We start from the raw sequence: 17,842 nt of genomic DNA, 5'->3' as shown, positions 1-17,842 counted from the left end.
TTAGTGAAAAGTTAATTGTGCATTTCCTGATCTTGCGCATCTGTTTATTTTTACATTAGGAACTAAATAACTAAAAAATGTATTTTGTAGTTAATTAACATAAATTAGGAGTTCTTTCAAAAAAAAAAACATAAATTAGGAGTTTTAATTTCTTGCCACAAAAGGCACAATTCTCTCGCCCCTAGGGCTGCCACATCCTGACCCGACAAGATAGTGGATGGGTAAATCACAGTGACTCAGCAGTCCATTAGGTAGGAGGACCGGTATCTAAACCACATTGGATGTAACTCCCACGTTGCAGCTATCAGGACTCAATCTTGTGTCATTATCCACAATCTATCACTCAAGAGCCAACTAAGCTGTCAGGGCGGACAATTAAGTATGGAAAAACCAATCTGGCCAGTACTTTGCCCCTTAATTGGGCCAGCCCAGTGCAAACAGGGATTAGTCTGAGTATAGTACAGGGTTAAAGGTGCCTCCTACAGTTAGGGCCTACTTAGGACACCTCGTGGTCTGACAAAAAAAAAAATAAAAAAATCAGGAGTTTTCATACCTCATACATTGTATATGGACAGTTGATTGACTAGAAACAAAATGTAATCAAGAATAGCCTGTAAATCCAGCAGCAAAGCTCATATACTAGATTTGATGATCTCCCATTACTTTCATTTTCACATAAAAACACTTTCCATGTTCATACATCTTCCAGAGGCTTTTCATTCTACCCTTTCTACAAGTAAAAGAACACAAAACTTTGTATCTATGCACACCAACAAGCTCTAAAATGCGACAGTTTCACACTACAGCTTTAAATACAGTACACAACGTTTAAACTCGGCTTAAGAGCCAAATGATTGTTTCCAAACTCCAACAACTTCAACATCCTAACCTTCTTTAAGTGCGTACGGGGCAAGGGCTCCAAAGTATAAGTATAAGAAAGGCTGTACAAGAACTCTCAAGTGTGATATAATGGATCCAAAATAATGGCCTCAAGATGAAAATTTTTCTCATGGTTAAACCATAAATTTCCCTCGTGGTGTAGATCGGCTCCTCCTCAGCTCAGGAGCCGATGAGTTGTTCACTTCTCTTGCACTCCTTAGGGTGCTGGTTCCATTTGAAGGTTTGTCATTGGGTTTTCTTAATTCAGGAATAAACGAGATACCTGGCTCCTTAATATTAGGTAGAATGCTATTATTGCTATATGACGGTTTATCCAATAAGCTTTCCATTCTCTGTGTCATTTCCCTGTATATATGATAAAATTTCACCAATCAGAACTGTTAAGAGTCCCACATTGAAAAAATAAGCAAGAATATATGGGTTTAGACTAGCTAATTGGTTGGATTCAATCTTTTAGCGTGCATTATAACCCAATTGAGTGACTCTAGCCCAATAATGATACCTTGGTTCAACATTCTGAGAGTTTCTTGAGAAACTCCTTGGGAGGTTCTTCATCATCCTTATGGTACCGGCATGTGATCCAACAGGTATGTGGTCATTCTCGGCCTCGGAAGCATCACTTCTCTGAGCCTCATCGATCGAGCTCCCATCAGATAGCAACATCACAGAAACATCTGATGTTATCTGTATTTTAGTCGATAACTGATGCTTAGCCTTTGCCTTGCCATCATGTTTGCCTTTTCTAATCCCGCCTTGCCTTACATTAAGCACTTGCTTAAACTGCTCTTGTTCGGTGTCTGGTTGAATTTTCCCCGCATTCATCCTTTGGAGGCTGTAAAGAACGTCGGTGATGTTTTCCTGCTTCAACGACCCTCGTGAGCCATGAGGTCCTTGCAAGTTACCCGACGATGGAAATATAGAGGGTACACCCGTAAGAGACTTATTGACGGTGACAGGAACTCTAGCAGGAAAGGGTAGTTTCATAACTGGCGGGTTTTCACTCGTCTCGGGCTTGATCCTACTCTTGATATGGGCGCCTCTATCAGTCGATACTGACCTTCTAACTGGAGGAGAAGGTGATCTTGCCTTATTTGAGGGCACCGGTCCCTCTTCAGTAATTAACGACATTTTTGGTATAGAATCCTTGTCTATAAACTTAGAAGGGAAAGGCGACCTTCGTTGTTTACCCGAGGAAGAGCTTCTGACCTGAAATCGAGTTTTGTGAAAATAAAAATCGGTGAAAAGTTGATCATACTTAGGCAATAATTGTAGCTGAAAGTAATACGTGTTACCTCAGTGCTTCGAGTTTCATCATTCCTATGCATACGAAGAGGTGATGCTGCGCCTCTAGTGTTAACGCCTTTTTGCAAGTGTTCAAGTTCGGCTTCCTTTTTCTCGAGCGCTAACTTCAAGTTCGAGATCTAAATCAATCCAAAAATGCAAAATAATGTCAACTTCTTATAGATATAGAAGGTGTATGATCAAGTGATTCGAAAACTCAGACCTCTTCTTTCATGTCTCGAATTTCACCCGTTTCCTTGCTAGATCGAGCAGCCCCAAGATCAATAGAGGCAACCCTCTCAGCAAATTTCAGAGTGCTGACTGTCTCTCCCAATGCATTGAGATCGGGATTTATATGCACAAACATCAAGGTCTTCGCCTGGCCTCCTACAAAAAGATCGAAGATAACAGGAACACCATTATATGCTTCATTCACATAACTCTGCATCAACCTATTAAATTTGAAGAAATCTTGTAAGAAAGTGTACCTAGAGAATCTTGTAATACTTGAGTGAGCTTGCTATTTCGATAAGGAATATGCGAACTTTTCTTAGCAAGAGCAGATATGACATCTCCCAATGCAGACAACGATCTGTTTATATGTTGAGCTTCCTTCAATCTTTCCCCAACGGCTTCGGATTTATCCACTCTTTCACTTCCAGCTAGATCAACTAGGTGAAGACAACCCTTCAATATAGATCCCGATACCAGTTCTTTTCCTCGAACATGAACCGTTAGAATACTGCAAAATGGCATCACAAGCATGGGATATTGAGTGAAAATCAATGGCAAATGTTTGTGGATATCACTGGAATATATATATATTCTTGATAATTGAAGCATGTGCTCCATCTCAACTAAAAGTCTAAGCTGATAGTTAGATAGCAACACGTGGACCGTAGTCGCTTATCGGGTGACCTTTGGTCTGGCTCTGATACCAAATTGAAGCATGTGCTCCATCTCAACTAAAAGCCTAAGCTGATAGTTAGATTGCACATTAATGGTTATATGCTCAACATTGATAACAATTTGACAAGCATACCTATGAGAACGGCTACTCCGCTCATTTAGAGCAGTGGCACCTATAGCACGGTTTTTTTGTCCAATTTTCATCAAATCAAGAACATCTTCGGTACATCTAACTGGAATCAGACTCGCATCAGGAACATTCAGGCCATTAAGTTGAGAATTGTTGCGTACGTCTAATGTGAAGATTGTTAAGGTAGCACAGATAAAAACTTCATTAATCTATATGTATATATATATGGGCAATGACTTTAAAAGAGACAAGAAAAAGAATAAGGATATCTCCTATTAGTCCCATCAATGACCAATAGATCTCTCACTTGTTCATTGTATATCTCGATCATTTGTACTCCTACTTCATATTCTATAATGTCACTTCGAGTCTGTGAAATGTGGAACAGATCACGCAATGAACGATAATTCACACCCCAGCTATCCTCTGTAGTCATATCCGGGCCACTCTGGAAATATGAAAGAAATGTAGCAATGTGAAATATAAAGAATTCAGAAATCTGTCTAGAAGGCTCATGTTTATGAAGTATTGGATCAAAAGAATAGTAATTTCAAATTACCATTGTATATGTCTTTCCCGAGCCAGTCTGTCCATACGCAAAAATACAAACATTGTAACCATCAAGAACGGATCTAACCAACGGCTGAGTGTCAGCATATATTTGTGCTGCATGCAGAAAACACAAAATCAACGGTGAGAATCTTCTCGACATATGTAGCATTCCAAAAGCTTCAGAATGATTTACAGGAAATCACTAAGCTGAAAAGAAAGACATACATTGAGTCACTTGAGTTCCAAAAACCTTGTTGAAAGTGAAAATCTTCCTCGCATCTTTGCCATGTTTACGAGGATTGACTATCATGATGTCTCCATTTTCTCCAATATAATCTACACTGGACTGTGTATCAGATTGTTCAGGCAGAAAAGGCCTCACTCTACAATAAACTCTAATGGTCCCTGGCAAGAACCAAAAAAAAAAAAAAAACTTAAACTTTGGGTAAAGGGAAAATTTAAACTTGAGAATATTATTAAAAAAAAAAAAAAAAAAAAAAACTCACCTTTAAGGTCTTGAACTTGATTATAGAGCTGACGGTTTTCGTCCAAAACTTTGTGATAAGAATCAGCAGCTACTTCAAGGCCCTTAATATGGTGCTCTGAGAGGTCGAGTGGGGGATCATATTGTTAAAGTTCGACTTTTTAAATTCAGAACTAAAGGATAATATATTAGTGTCTTACCAAACCGTCTAAATTCTTCCTCCCATCCAGACTGATAATGCAGGACTTCTAGCCTCGTCCTTCTATATAAGTTTTTCAGTTCCTGAAATATTTATAGAATAATAAATAAATGATAAGAAATGAACTACGATATTTTCAATTAGTTTCGTAATTAGTCTTGATTCTTCTTCTTTTTTAGTCTCCTCAATCTATTACAGTAATGATCGAAGTTTCTCTAGATTTGTTAATAGTCATACCTCCAACTCTTTTTGGTGAAGATCGACTACTTCATTACTAGCAGAATAACTGATGCTATGCAAGCTGAGTTCACGTTTTCCACCACAAATGCAGAATTTGGAGATATCACTTGAGATCAAACTCGTTCTGTGGCTAAGGTAATTAGATATGGCTTCCAGAAATTCAGATCTTGATATAGGACTGCAGTTATCGCCCAATATTTGCTTGAGTAACACTCTAAGCTGCAAGTGATGAAAAGAGAAGAATGAATTTATTTGGACGCAATAAGACAACAATAAGCCATAAAGCTATAAACGTACCTGATTGCTTTGAGAAACCAGCAATCCAGATAAGTCCCTTACCACTTTCCTTAGCACAGCATCAATCACCTACAAATTTTCCACCTTTAAACTAAACGGAATAGAAAATTTGTTCCATAGCATCTTTTTTGAGTACTACTGACTCTGTTACAATGCAGTATCTGTTCATAACTTCTTTCACAACCTACTGAAACACAAAGAGTCAATATCGCCTCCACTGAGGGGCGAGAACCCACAACCTCCCATATGGAGAGCAACTTGGTGCCACTAAACCACAAGGCCATTGGCCCATAGCATCTAAATTTGAAAAGTGTACAACATTTTATAGGAGATTAACCGAAGAAATTGAGCTGGGCTTACCTACCATTGAATTCAAAGGCAAATCTTCAATCCCATTTCGTTCCGTTAAATAAGCTTTTAGAAGACTAAGACCAAAGCGATCAAAGAGGAAGGCCATAGCATTGGCTGCACTGGATTCTTCACCCGAGAATTCACTAGGTAGCTGCAGAAACTCGAGTAGTTGTTCGAAATTCGACGATTCAGAATCATCCAGTGACTCATCCGCGCTATCGCTGCCAGCAAATGAAGACGAGGATGCCTTAGGGGATGATGTGATCCTCACAGTTCCACCATACCTCCAAACTCCAATTCCTCCAGCTTGCTTCCATTCATAGTACCCTTTCAGGCATAAAATGCAGTCCACAACTTTGCTGGATGAGCCACCCTATGGATTCACAAATTTTAAACCTCTCAACACAAACTTAATAGCACTCTACCAATTAAGATCACATTTGATATTCCACAATCTGGATTTCATTGTTAAATAACAAGAGTATTCATAGCATTATCCTTGCATAGAGACTGAATGTATTATAATGAGGAATAATCAAACATAAAAACGGAACCTTTTCAAGATCAGATGCTTCAAACGTAAGAAGCTGCATTCGGCCAACAGCAACAAGAAAATTCCTCATATTTTCGAAATACTGGATAGCAGACTGGGCAGCACCCTCACAGGACACATCCACCATTGGAATTTCAACCACCTTTCAAGCACAAAAGAACAATTATAGTTAATAAAAAGATCAAGAAAACAACGAAACCATCATTATTTGATGACAAAATCTTGAAAGTGACAAACTTTCTGTTCATATCCAGGCAGAATGATGGAGGGTACCTTGAGAACTGCTCCGGGATTGACTTTGTTGAGGACATTGCAGAGAATGAGGCCATTGCGAAGAGCCAAACAGAACTCCTCTTCAGTGGGTTCTTTGGGGAGGACCGCTGGTGCACCGTGGTCCATCTGACGCAGCCACTCCGCCGCCTCGTACCTCCTTGCAGCTGCATTTTAATCAGAAAGTTCTTTATTTCGTATGAAGTTCAATACCAAATTTCTTCTTTCGTCTTCTTGGTTTTATTTTAGAGACTTGCGCCGCAGGGGAACAAATTATGGGGATGTTTGATAAATAAATATTTGCGCCGCAGGGGAACAAATTATGGGGATGTTTGATAAATAAATATTAACTGATTTAATTAGTAAGCTCGACTAGTTGATAGAATTAACTGATTGTAGAAAAATATTTGATAAATTAGCTGTTAGTTGATAATTGATTACATGTAAAATTACTTTCACAAATAGTTCCTTGGTATTTACTAAGGTTCTGTTTGGTAAAATAGTTAACCTATCAGCCAATTTTAATTTATTTAACCAGTATTAATTGTTTGACTTGGTTAAAAAATCAATATAAGTATTTGGTTAATTAACTTTTTGTAACTTTAAAATGCTAAAATTCAAAAAACTGCTCAAAACAACTTTTTCTATTAGCTTTTTGAGAAAATAAATTATAAGAAACATCTATAAGCTAACAGCTAATTTACCAAACACATGTCTACAATCAGCTAATGTTATGAACTAATTATATCCTCTAATTAACTCAATCAACTAACAGCAATCGGCTATCAGCTAACAACAATTTACCAAACAGGACCATAGTATTTATTTTAAATGTTTGATAAGTCAAATAACTAAATTTGATCAAATTTAAAAAATAAAAATAAAAATAAAATTGCCCAAATGTTTGATAGTATTTATTTACCACACACCTCCAAATTTTTATAATTTTAACTATTTACAAATTACCCAGTTTCACCCCATAATTAATAATCAAGTAAAATTGTTTCCAACTAAAGCAACATTTTTAATGCAAACAACATTGAATATAACCTGATAACAAATAATGTACAGTATACACTCTTAGTACATCATACATTTTCTCTTATCTTAAATCATCCTACGCAAATACATAATTTGATTAGTACAATTAACTTCGTATCATAAATCTCATAAATACTTACTATTATTAAGGTGCAAAATTCAAAATATAAAAATATAATGTACAGTAGCTTCCCATATTTAACATGATTAATTATGAATTATAATGAAGAGTAAGGCTTTGATTTGACAACTAATTGATCATAACGCACAAAGGTAATCGACATTCGACATATTAATTTTGGTTAGGGAAATAAAGCTTTTTGGTGGAGTGTATTTGAAGTTAGGTGGCAGCGGTGCAACCCATGATGATGATGATGAGATTTCCTTTTCTCTTTTTTCTTTTTGGAAGTGGTAAGGACAATTTTTATTTTTGAATAATTAGGAAAATTTAAACCCACTATCGAAGGTAAGGGTATGTATGGTTAAATTGTGCATTGTGATCTTAGTGGATAAAGAGTTACAAATAGGTAAATCAATCTAGCTAGGTTGTCTATAATTAACTAGTTCAAATCAAGAAGGTCAATTGACTACTCTCGTTCAGAGTCGAACTTATAACAACCTATTTAACTTGAATGGAGTGTCCCAATAATGACAATATTTAGTGAGGTATCAAACGCCATGAATGGACATACAAAAGATTCAGCATTGTAGCCTGTTGATCTGAACTTCTTTTTCTCTTCTCTCAAAAGGTTGAATTCTCGACTCTAAAAGCCTCGCACCCTGACCAGTCCTTTTTTTTTTTCAAACATTACGCCCCACCCGCGCACCTCAATTAGTCAATCACCCAATCAACCTCATGAGTCATGATTCTGGTGGACAATCCTGTTTTTCCTACCTTTCCCTTTTCCATTTCTTGCATCAAATATACTTTACGTTGTTTAAGGTGACAAGTGGGTACGTGGGTCACACCAAATTATATTACGCACTCTCAAATTTGTTTACCTGATACATACAAATTTATTTTTAATATAACATAAATTTATTATTATTTTTTTAGTAAGACATAAATTTATATTACAATTACCCATTCGAAACGATAACAGAAATGTCATTACACTTTCATAGTGTTGTATTATACTTTCTCAATTTATTTCTTCACAAGATCATTAATTATATAAAAAGGTGTTTAAAAAAAAAAAGATTGATACCCAAATCAAATGCCAAAAAATCTAAATTGCCGAAATTGGTATTTTTATCCAACTCAATTGTCAAGTTAAGAAATCATTCAAAGTAATAAAACAGATACGTGCATTAGTATTTCATATATAGCAGTTAACCTCAATGCTGATTTATCAGTTTTTTTTATTTTTTATTTTTTATTTGTTGGAAGTAAAAAAAAAAAAAAAAAAAAAAAAAAATACAGAACTAACCTGCTTCTTCAGCTTTTCTTTGAGCAAAGTCAAGGTCATTGAAGGTATCTTCAGAATGGAGCAAACTCTTGAGTCCTCTCAACTTCCCTCCAGGACTACTGTAATTGCTAAATGCAGAACTCAAGTTGCTCATTTCCTGCGGCATTTTTAATTTTTTTTTTTTTTTATGCCGGCCTGCAACAACGCAAACACCCATTAACAGCACAGAAAATTAACCTATATATGTTTCTTTGTCATTTTTCTTAGATATATTTTATCTATCTGGGATACTGACAAGACAAGAACAGTAATATAATATACTTACGTTGGTTTTGTCGTCGCCGGCGTCAGAAAAAGTGGAAGCTGGAGAAGTTAGAACTAACAGAGAAAGTGGTTGATTCGATCCAGTGAACTGAAAGTTGGGGATGGATCGCGTGGGGAGTTTGAATTGATGTTTCTTGATTTTTACGTACAACGACGACGGGTTTCTCGTGTTCTTCACTTAGTAAACAAGAAGAAAAGCAAATTCGAATTTTGGACGCCCAAGAGGAGAGAAGAAGATCATTTAATGCAGGCCAGGCAAGAGAGAGAGAGAGAGTGAGAGAGAACGGGGAGGAGAATCAAGAATGGCGTAAATTAAAATAAGGTGATAATAAGATACCCTACAAAAAGAAACTGAAAGTCTCTCCACTCTCGTCTTCGCCTCCTTGTTTCGGATTTAGACCGCTGAATTGAATACTGAATACTCAAATATTGTAAATTAATCACAATATTGTAAATATATGACACATTATTTACGTGAGTAATTAACCACAATGTTTTAAATTTGACTCTCAATGTTGAACAATTTAATTTATTGACATTTTTTAATTTGATCAGTTGGTAAGTTTATAAGTAATCTAAGCTTGTTGTTTTTGCCGATTAGGATCACAAGGCATACATGCTTTTATCTAGTGCACGGCATTGGGTAATGGTTGTAGATTTCTTTCTTCACCTAACAAAATGTGACACACTATTCATGTTGTGATAGCTCAAAGTTGTTGACTGATTAACATTTAGTCTAACTTCTAATGGTAATAAGGTGGTAGATGACTGATATGACCAGGGATCGAGTCGGCAGTGTGTGAGCAACCTTTCAAAGTAAGGGGATTCCTTGTGCGCAGTAAGCAAAGGTTTAGCCTCTGTGGTTCATGTTCAGTTGAGTTACCATGATTTACATCCTTCCAGATGCTCTGTCGGACTGAGGGGTTGGGGGCCCTTAGGGTTGGGGTTTAACCTTTTGGAAAGAAGATAAGATAGTGTAAAATTTCTAATACAGAGTAATATTTAGTGTGTCAAGTTTAATTAACATTAACTAAAAAAGAAATAGAATCAGTGAATTTGTGCTAATAAATATTGAAGATACGAAAATGTAATAATTTCTTAACTATATTTCTTAAAAGTTACATTTCTTAGCATTTTTTATAACTTCATATTTAGAAAAGTTTACACCTTACGGTGTACTAAGACACCTTATCATGTCAATACTTTGTATTAAGTGATGTCACACTTTCTTCCTTTAATATGTCACTAATTTCAATGATAGTATCGTAAAATATATAAAAATTTATCTAAAATATAATTTTCAATTCAATGGTCATAAAAAAATTATTGCGAGACGCATGACAATATTTTATTGAGACGCATGACAATATTTTATTGATATTGATGAATTTTTCACTGATTAATTAAAATAAATTTTGTAATTACTAATAATTTATTTAATTATAATTAATATTAAGTGATAAAAAAATCATAATTACTATTTAAAAGTGTGCATTGAAAAATTTTAATAGTTTAATATTATATAACAACTGAAAATGCACAGAGTAAATTTTATTCTACTACAATAATCTACCAACCACATAAGAAAAAAAATAAAATATACTAAAAATTTTATTTAACGAATTTGATTGAGAAAGTTAACAAAAACTAAACTCATAATAATTTTTTAATACAAGAATATTTTCAATTTATTTACTTGACTATTCTTGTTGGGATAATATTTCCGAGGTTGTAGGAAGAAATGGGGGTAGACTAGAGTTAAGTGACGTTTGAATTGGGCAACAGGGACATACTGCCACGTGGCGAGCGGTGAGGAGGGATATACGACGTGACAAGTGGGGCCCTCCGAACGTTGGACTGGGCGGCAAGATCTAGCTGAATTGATGAATGTTGATGGATTCATGCCCATTTTCCAATTACTTTCTCAAATAAAAGATGCATTTAGCTTCTTTTTTTTTTTTTTTTTTTTAAAGGTGGATAAATATTTAATTTCTATATGCCTCTCACCCTCTTTATTTATTGCAGTGAAAAAAATATATTTCAATTAACATATAGATGTAACAGCTTAGTTGCACATTGTTTGCACGAGTTTAACTCAATGGTTCAGTATATAATATCTGAGAGAAGAGACCAATGTTTGAATTTCGATAACGATAATGTGGGGATTATGCTTAAAATGAACAAATACCTTATACAGATCTGTAATTTAATTTCTCTCAAATACTCTGTCGGACCTTGAGGCCTCAAGATAAAATAAAATTAGAACTTAAAATTTATGCACAAATATTATTGTTGCATGTCCACTTTAAAGTGGAGAAAATGGCTGAAATGAGTACAACTAGCAGTCCACCCCCTCCAAAGCAAAACTGTTTCAATCCCAGGATGACAATTGTGCAATGCCCACAACATAGATCTCATACAATGAATAAATAATGAATTGCCATAAAAAACAATTAGGTGAGATCCAAATTAATCTCAGGATTCTCTGAACCTTGTTACAAAAATATTGACATATAAAAACATTTTACTCTACTTTTCAATTTAAAAAATACCATTAATTAAATAAAATACTAGTACCCTTGTATATTTATTAATGTTAGGCAACCTACAGGGGAAGAAGAAAAAACAAAAATATAGATAAAACAAATAAAAAATAGAATCATTCTTCTGGTAAAACTAATAAGAAAAATTATACATGTACTCTCGAGAATTAAAACTTTCGATGATGCAGCAGGATTTGGAAGAAGAGACCAAGGTTCAAACTTGGCGACAGCAATGTGGGGATTATGCCTTAAGTGGATAGATCCATTGTGTATATCGATATTTGATCATATTTGCTAAGCCATTGAGCCATTGTGATTTACATCCTCCCAAATGCTCTGTCAGGATTGGAAATCGATTCAACTTTTTGGGAGAAGAAGTAAAACTTTTGATGCATATTGGGAGAAGAAAATGAAAAGATAAAAATAACATGTCTCTTTTTCTTCTAGATCAATTAAAATGTGTCATGTTAGTAAGACTATAAATTAGATAAGAGTAAAAAGTGAGATACGTATAATATTATTTTCGTTGCATCAAATAAAAAAGTAAAAAGTAAAATGAGAGTACGTATAACAGATCAACGTCATTTTTGTGTTTATATAATAAAGGGAAAATGACACTTTTTATCCCTGAGTTATATACTTATAGCACTTTTTCCCCTTCAATTATTTAGGTAAGCACATTAGCCCCTTCAATTATTCTAAAAGTGGTGCATTTTCCCCCTAATATATTAAATTGACATTTATACCCTTAAAGTAAACATTTTATTTATTTTATTACTCCAACAAATTATTGCTTATACGTAGGGATGACCACGGTTCGGTTTGAATTGAACCGGATACTAAAGCAATTGAATTAATAGTTTACGGTTATAATTCAGATCTAGAACCCAATATTTAAATGTCAATTTATTAAAATTATGTATCAAAAAAATTGAATCTTGAACCGTGAACCGGCGGTTCCGGATCTTATTCGCGATTTTGAACCGTCTTTATTTTAAAATTTTATTTTTTATTTTAAAATAGTCTAAATTCAACAATAAATGTATTTTATTTTTTCAGTTCGGAACATGAACCGTCCGTTCCGGTTCACGATTTTAATAAACTCTAAATATCGAATTTCGATTCTAAATTGTAATTGGAATATTTCGGTTTGGTTGCTATAGTGTTTGTTTAGTTTGAACCAAATTATGGTCATAATTTGTTGGAAAAAAAATAAATTAAATATTTAGTTTAAGGGTAAATATGTCCATATAACATTTCAGGGGGAAAAACAACCACTTCAATAATTTATGGAGAAAAAATGTAATAGGTATATAACTCAGGGGGAAGAAGTGTCATTTTCCCTATAATAAATGATGAAAGAATATAAATGGTGAATTGGTGAGAGTTAGTATAGTGTAATTAAATAGTGAACGTTGGGAGATTTTGAAATAGAAAAGGGTCGAAAAACAACTTTAGTGTAGTGAGTAGTGTGTGGAAGAACGTTGGATCCCTCCCATTCAAATGATTTAAGAGGCAAACCTTTTTCATGCTTCTTTTAACCATAATGGGGACCTCTACGTACTTTCACTTTCTACTTTCACTAATCTCCCTATGGCTTCACTTCTACGCTGACATTACACTTTATATTTGGTCAACCACGCCGCACCCACCATATTAACCACCTTTAACTCTCATGTTGTGTTCAATAAGAGTCTATTGAAGTTACTTAATTACAATTACTCTGCCTTTATATGCTAATTTAATTTAGCAGGTGTTATTGAATACAATGTGTATATATATTCTTGTGACAAAAGGTGGAATCGTCCACATTGCCGGCACTTTCACACCCCGACCCGACAGTTTATGTAGAGGTAAATAATGGTGACTCAATTGATAAACAGAAAATAGACTTTTAATTTGCTTATTGCGCACAAGGAGCCTCTCATTTTAACGGGTTGTTCCGACGTAATTTATATAATTTAAAACTATTATGTAAGAGGTTCTCTTAAATATACAATGTTAAGTTTAAAATGAGCTAATAAAATATAAAATTTAGTTGATTTATAAACATATAAAAGTAAGCACAATTTATAAAAATTAATAATTCAAAGATCAAGTCTAGCTACAATGTGGGTATAATTAAAAGACCAAAACTGATTTTTTCCTTTGACTTCTAAACATTGAAAATGATTGGCGTGTAAAATGAATTAGATGGAATAATAATCATAAACTAAATTAAGGTAGAAAACAATAACGATGATGGGAGCAGGGTGTCAAAAGTGGTATGAGCCAAAAACTCCCGAGCCAACCCTAACCATCCCGTGATGGAATAGGTTAGAGTTGATCCAAAGTTTGAATATTACTGACTCTGTTATAATATAGAATTTTCTCACCTCAATAAGACTCAAACTCATGACATCCTATTTAAGAATATCACAAGACCACAAGGTCATTCACAACAATTAATTTTTTTTTTTATTTTATTTCTAAACACGGAAAAATCTAATATTATTTAAGTTAAATTATTAGAATATAGGATAATACTATAATAGTTAAAAAATAAAAATAAAAAATCTGAAGTTGGCTCATAGGCCCGTATGAGGCGGGTTAGGGTTGAGGAATTATAACCCACAAACTTTGCAGGTCAACTCGTAAAGTTTCGCAAGAATTTCAACTCGTTGTGGGGCAAACTAGCCTGCATTGACACCCCTAGATGGGGTTATGTCTCAATTAAGTTCATTCTTCAATGGGGCATGGTAAAACACAAACTAATTAATCTAAAATTTGAAGTCCATTAACAATTAATAAATTAATAAAATAATAATAATAATAAGAGAAGTTATGATGTTTGAAAAAGTCCATAGAATTGCGATTTGTCACACCGAATGCTTGAAAAAGCGCTAAAGGCGCATTAGACGATATATGGTAGTCGACATATAAGGTTCAACCGTAGCATTTGGTTAAGAAAAAGGCAAAGTCATAGAGTTTTGGTTTAATTTGATGGAGTTGGTGAATGTATATATGCAGACCAGAAAATCTGTCAAGAAAAATCACAACAACATCCTCAAGAAGTGGAAGACATATGTGACAAAATACGAGGTATAGAAGCACCAAATTAAACATTCAATTCGATCAACATTTGTAACACCAAAATCAATCTTGGAAAGTATATTTTCTTAAGCCATCCATATTATCATTTCATATTCGCACTCTAAATTTAAAGGTCTAAACAGCAATGCTAAAACTAATTTAGAGTAAATTAGGAAATCAATTCAGAACTTCCAAATTGAAATTTTCACCGTTTAATTTGACTACTAATGGAAAATGAAAAGTATTCATTATAGTCAAAAGAAAAATAACTCATTTTGGTAAAAAATGTTTTATGAGATTTTTACTCCGAAAATATTTTCGGATTCCTATTTTATGCTCAGTTCTCTCTCTTCTTCTAAGTGGTACGGTGTCAAGTGAGCTGGTTGACTCACCATCTGTCTAGTTATTATTTGAACTTGATTTACTACTCTTGTTAAAATGTGAGTTTTGTTGAGCTAGGCAAAACAATAAAAATCTTAACCAACCTATATTATTTATTTTTATTATAAGTTACTTCGTACAAGTTAAAAATTATTTATTTACATTTTTTATTGTACTTATTATTAATCTTTATATCTATTATAAATATTAATTTAATATAAATAATAGTTATTATTTTTAAATTTAAATTTTATTTAGTAAAAATATTAATAATTAATATCATTATTAAAAATTTATTTTTATAAGAAATAACTTGTTATAAATTTATGTTCATATTTTTAAAATATAAATGAAATAGAAAAATACAATTTTCTTATTTTCACCAAAATATATTTTTTAGGTAAACAAGATCATATCAATAAATAAAATGTTAAAGACATACAAGAACCAAATACTTCCAAAATATTTAATCAGGTTGCAACCTTCTTTAACTATTACATACATGCATAATCACAAGTATGTATTAGTAGCAACAAAGTTAAATTAAACCCACCACTGATGTGGACATTTCAAATTTTAGTCGGTAATTGTGATATTTGTTAGAGTTTAAGATTAATTTAGTATAAGCTGAGAAATCTAATGTATATATTAAAAAAAAAAAAAAAAAAAAAAAAAAAACACTATGACATTTGTTAAGGGCATCCAATATACCTCCAAGTCTCCAACAGCATAATTATAATCTTATCATGATTAATGTAGTGCTTAGACATTGTATTGAAATCACTAAACACTGTCTTCTAAATGTTGACAGTCATGAAGTCAACCAATGAATGCTTTGCTACCATCAAATTATTTTGTTGTACCTGTATGTACAGGAACTTAGCTTAGCTTAACTGTTACTTTATTGGATCTTAGAATTATATAAATAATCTCTAAAAATTTTAGTAAGCCAAATGGCCGGGCAATGGCCTTTCTGCCGCATGAAATTAAAAAATTATATTAAAGAAAGTATTTTAATATTTTTTTTAAAAAAATAAGAATATCATATTATTTTCTTGTAGGTTTGACGAGTGACGACTACCGGTAAAGCATGTTTTTCTAATTAAGAGTATGATGTGACATTGGAGTAATCTAACCGAATTGGTCAAATTCTTGATTTGATAACCTTAAAATTTATTGTTATCCTTAAAATATCTTAGTTGGTTAGAGTTAGAAATATAATTTTACCTCATCATCTCTTCTTCAACAGAAATCATAGTCCAACTCCACAATTTAATGGCTAGAAATACAAAATCTGGACTATTGACTTCTATTACAACAATAGAAAATTAAACATACAGAAAATGACATAACATGACATTTAATATTTTATTTTGAAGATTCACTGATAAAATTAGATGTTGGCAAGTTGCTACGAAAAAAAATGTGGTCTCGTTAGAAGCGAAAGCACTTGACAAACAAATTGTCATTAAAAGAAGAAAGAAAAGTAATTAAAGGAAATGAAAGGACCTTAAAATGAGATAATATTCCTCCGCAATTGTGGGGTAATTAGAGTTGTGCTATTCGATCGACAACAACATTGTTAAATTACTTGATGGCCTCATGTTTCATGCTCACAATGAAGAAATAATATGGATGTGCAACCTCTCAAAGTGATCGAGTCTCCTCAGCAACAGTGTGGGAGCAACCTCTCAAAGTGAGGGGACTACTTGTTCGATGTAAGCAAAGGTCTAACCTCTCTGTTTAACTGAATTACTATGGTTTTACATCATTCCAGATGCTCTGTCCAGTCAGGGCATAAAAGGTCCTTAAGGTTGAGGATTCAACGTTTTGGACAATAACAATATGGATGTGCAACTTTAAGTAAGTGGGTGGGGGGAAGATTTATTAACCCAAAGAGGCATCCACAAGGGGGCAATGAGTGTGTATAGCAGCAGGCCAGGCCAGGAGCATCACTAACCTAACAATTTTCATTCTGCTTTAACTGCCTTTTTTGACAAAATTAAACTAAGTTTAAAGCTATGGCTGGCCTGGCATTAGAAAAATATCATTGTTTGGGTCCCTCTTTTGACTTCCCTTTATTATGAAGCCATGCATGCCCGGCCCCCAAATGCTTTCTTATCTATCGCTCTCCCGCCCTGCACGCACCATAGGTTATATATTTACTTATTTTCCAAATAGGATTTAGGTACATTCATACGGCAAATTATGCCCTGGATCCGTGTCCACATTGAATTGTGGACACGGGCCCAAAACGACGTCGTTTTTTTAAAAAAACGCGTCATTTAGTTAAAAAAAAAAAAAATCGCGCGCGTTTTGCCGTTAACGGCGTTATTTATTTATTTTTTGGATTATGAATGTACAGTTATGCCGTTATGAATGTACAGTTATGCCGTTATGAATATACAGTTATGCAATTATGAAATTATGAACACAGAGCTCTAACATTATGAACATATATAGTGATAAAATTATGACCATGGAGCTTTAAAATTGTGAATATAGAGCTTCGAAGATTATGAATGTACAGTTATGGAGTTATGAATGTACAGTTATAGAGTTATGAATCTACAGTTATGGAGTTATGAATCTACAGTTATGAGATTATGAATCTACAGTATGGAATTATGAATGTACAGTTATTGATCGAATTATGAACAAAGAGCTCTAACATTATGAACTTACAATTATGAACATATAGTGATAAAATTATGAACATAGAGCTCTAAAATTGTGAACATAGAGCTTCGAAAATTATGAATGTACAATTATGGAGTTATGAATGTACAGTTATGGAGTTATGAATGTACAGTTATAGAGTTATGAACGTACAGTTATGGAGTTATGAATGTATAGTTATTAACATATAGTAATAAAATTATGAACATATACTCTTACAATGAAGC

The 17,842-nt window shown here is 33.6% G+C and overlaps 1 protein-coding gene and 1 long non-coding RNA gene across 2 annotated transcripts; one reads left to right on the top strand and one right to left on the bottom strand.

The window, feature by feature from the left end:
* Positions 1 to 637: 637 nt before the first annotated feature.
* LOC109188468 (kinesin-like protein KIN-14F) lies at positions 638 to 9,323 on the bottom strand. The gene is made up of 18 exons (XM_019339167.1): positions 8,942 to 9,323; positions 8,638 to 8,811; positions 6,170 to 6,333; positions 5,898 to 6,038; positions 5,357 to 5,716; positions 4,993 to 5,061; positions 4,693 to 4,914; positions 4,457 to 4,538; positions 4,279 to 4,374; positions 3,998 to 4,177; positions 3,780 to 3,886; positions 3,490 to 3,668; positions 3,224 to 3,388; positions 2,670 to 2,923; positions 2,405 to 2,568; positions 2,193 to 2,321; positions 1,403 to 2,106; positions 638 to 1,245 (listed from the first exon to the last, which is right to left on the bottom strand). The coding sequence occupies exons 2-18, from the start codon at positions 8,780 to 8,782 to the stop codon at positions 1,014 to 1,016; spliced, it is 3,393 nt and encodes a 1,130-aa protein (XP_019194712.1). The 5' UTR covers positions 8,783 to 8,811; positions 8,942 to 9,323; the 3' UTR covers positions 638 to 1,013.
* Positions 8,060 to 9,827, top strand: LOC109188470. Its single transcript, XR_002055429.1, has 3 exons — positions 8,060 to 8,079; positions 8,537 to 8,538; positions 9,737 to 9,827. It is a non-coding gene; the product is annotated as an uncharacterized LOC109188470 (long non-coding RNA).
* Positions 9,828 to 17,842: the final 8,015 nt, after the last annotated feature.

The sequence above is a fragment of the Ipomoea nil genome, unplaced genomic scaffold (genome assembly GCF_001879475.1).
Source record: "Ipomoea nil cultivar Tokyo-kokei standard unplaced genomic scaffold, Asagao_1.1 scaffold1421, whole genome shotgun sequence".
Classification (NCBI taxonomy): Eukaryota; Viridiplantae; Streptophyta; class Magnoliopsida; order Solanales; family Convolvulaceae; genus Ipomoea; species Ipomoea nil.
This window is presented reverse-complemented; position numbering and strand designations above follow the sequence as displayed.

Coding starts and splice junctions, on each gene's coding strand:
- LOC109188468 (XM_019339167.1), bottom strand. CDS start 8,782: ATGCCGCAGGAAATGAGCAACTTGAGTTCTGCATTTAGCAATTACAGT. Junction 4,915..4,992: donor TGGTTTCTCAAAGCAATCAG/GTACGTTTATAG, acceptor CATCACTTGCAG/CTTAGAGTGTTACTCAAGCA. Junction 2,107..2,192: donor ATGAAACTCGAAGCACTGAG/GTAACACGTATT, acceptor ACTCGATTTCAG/GTCAGAAGCTCTTCCTCGGG.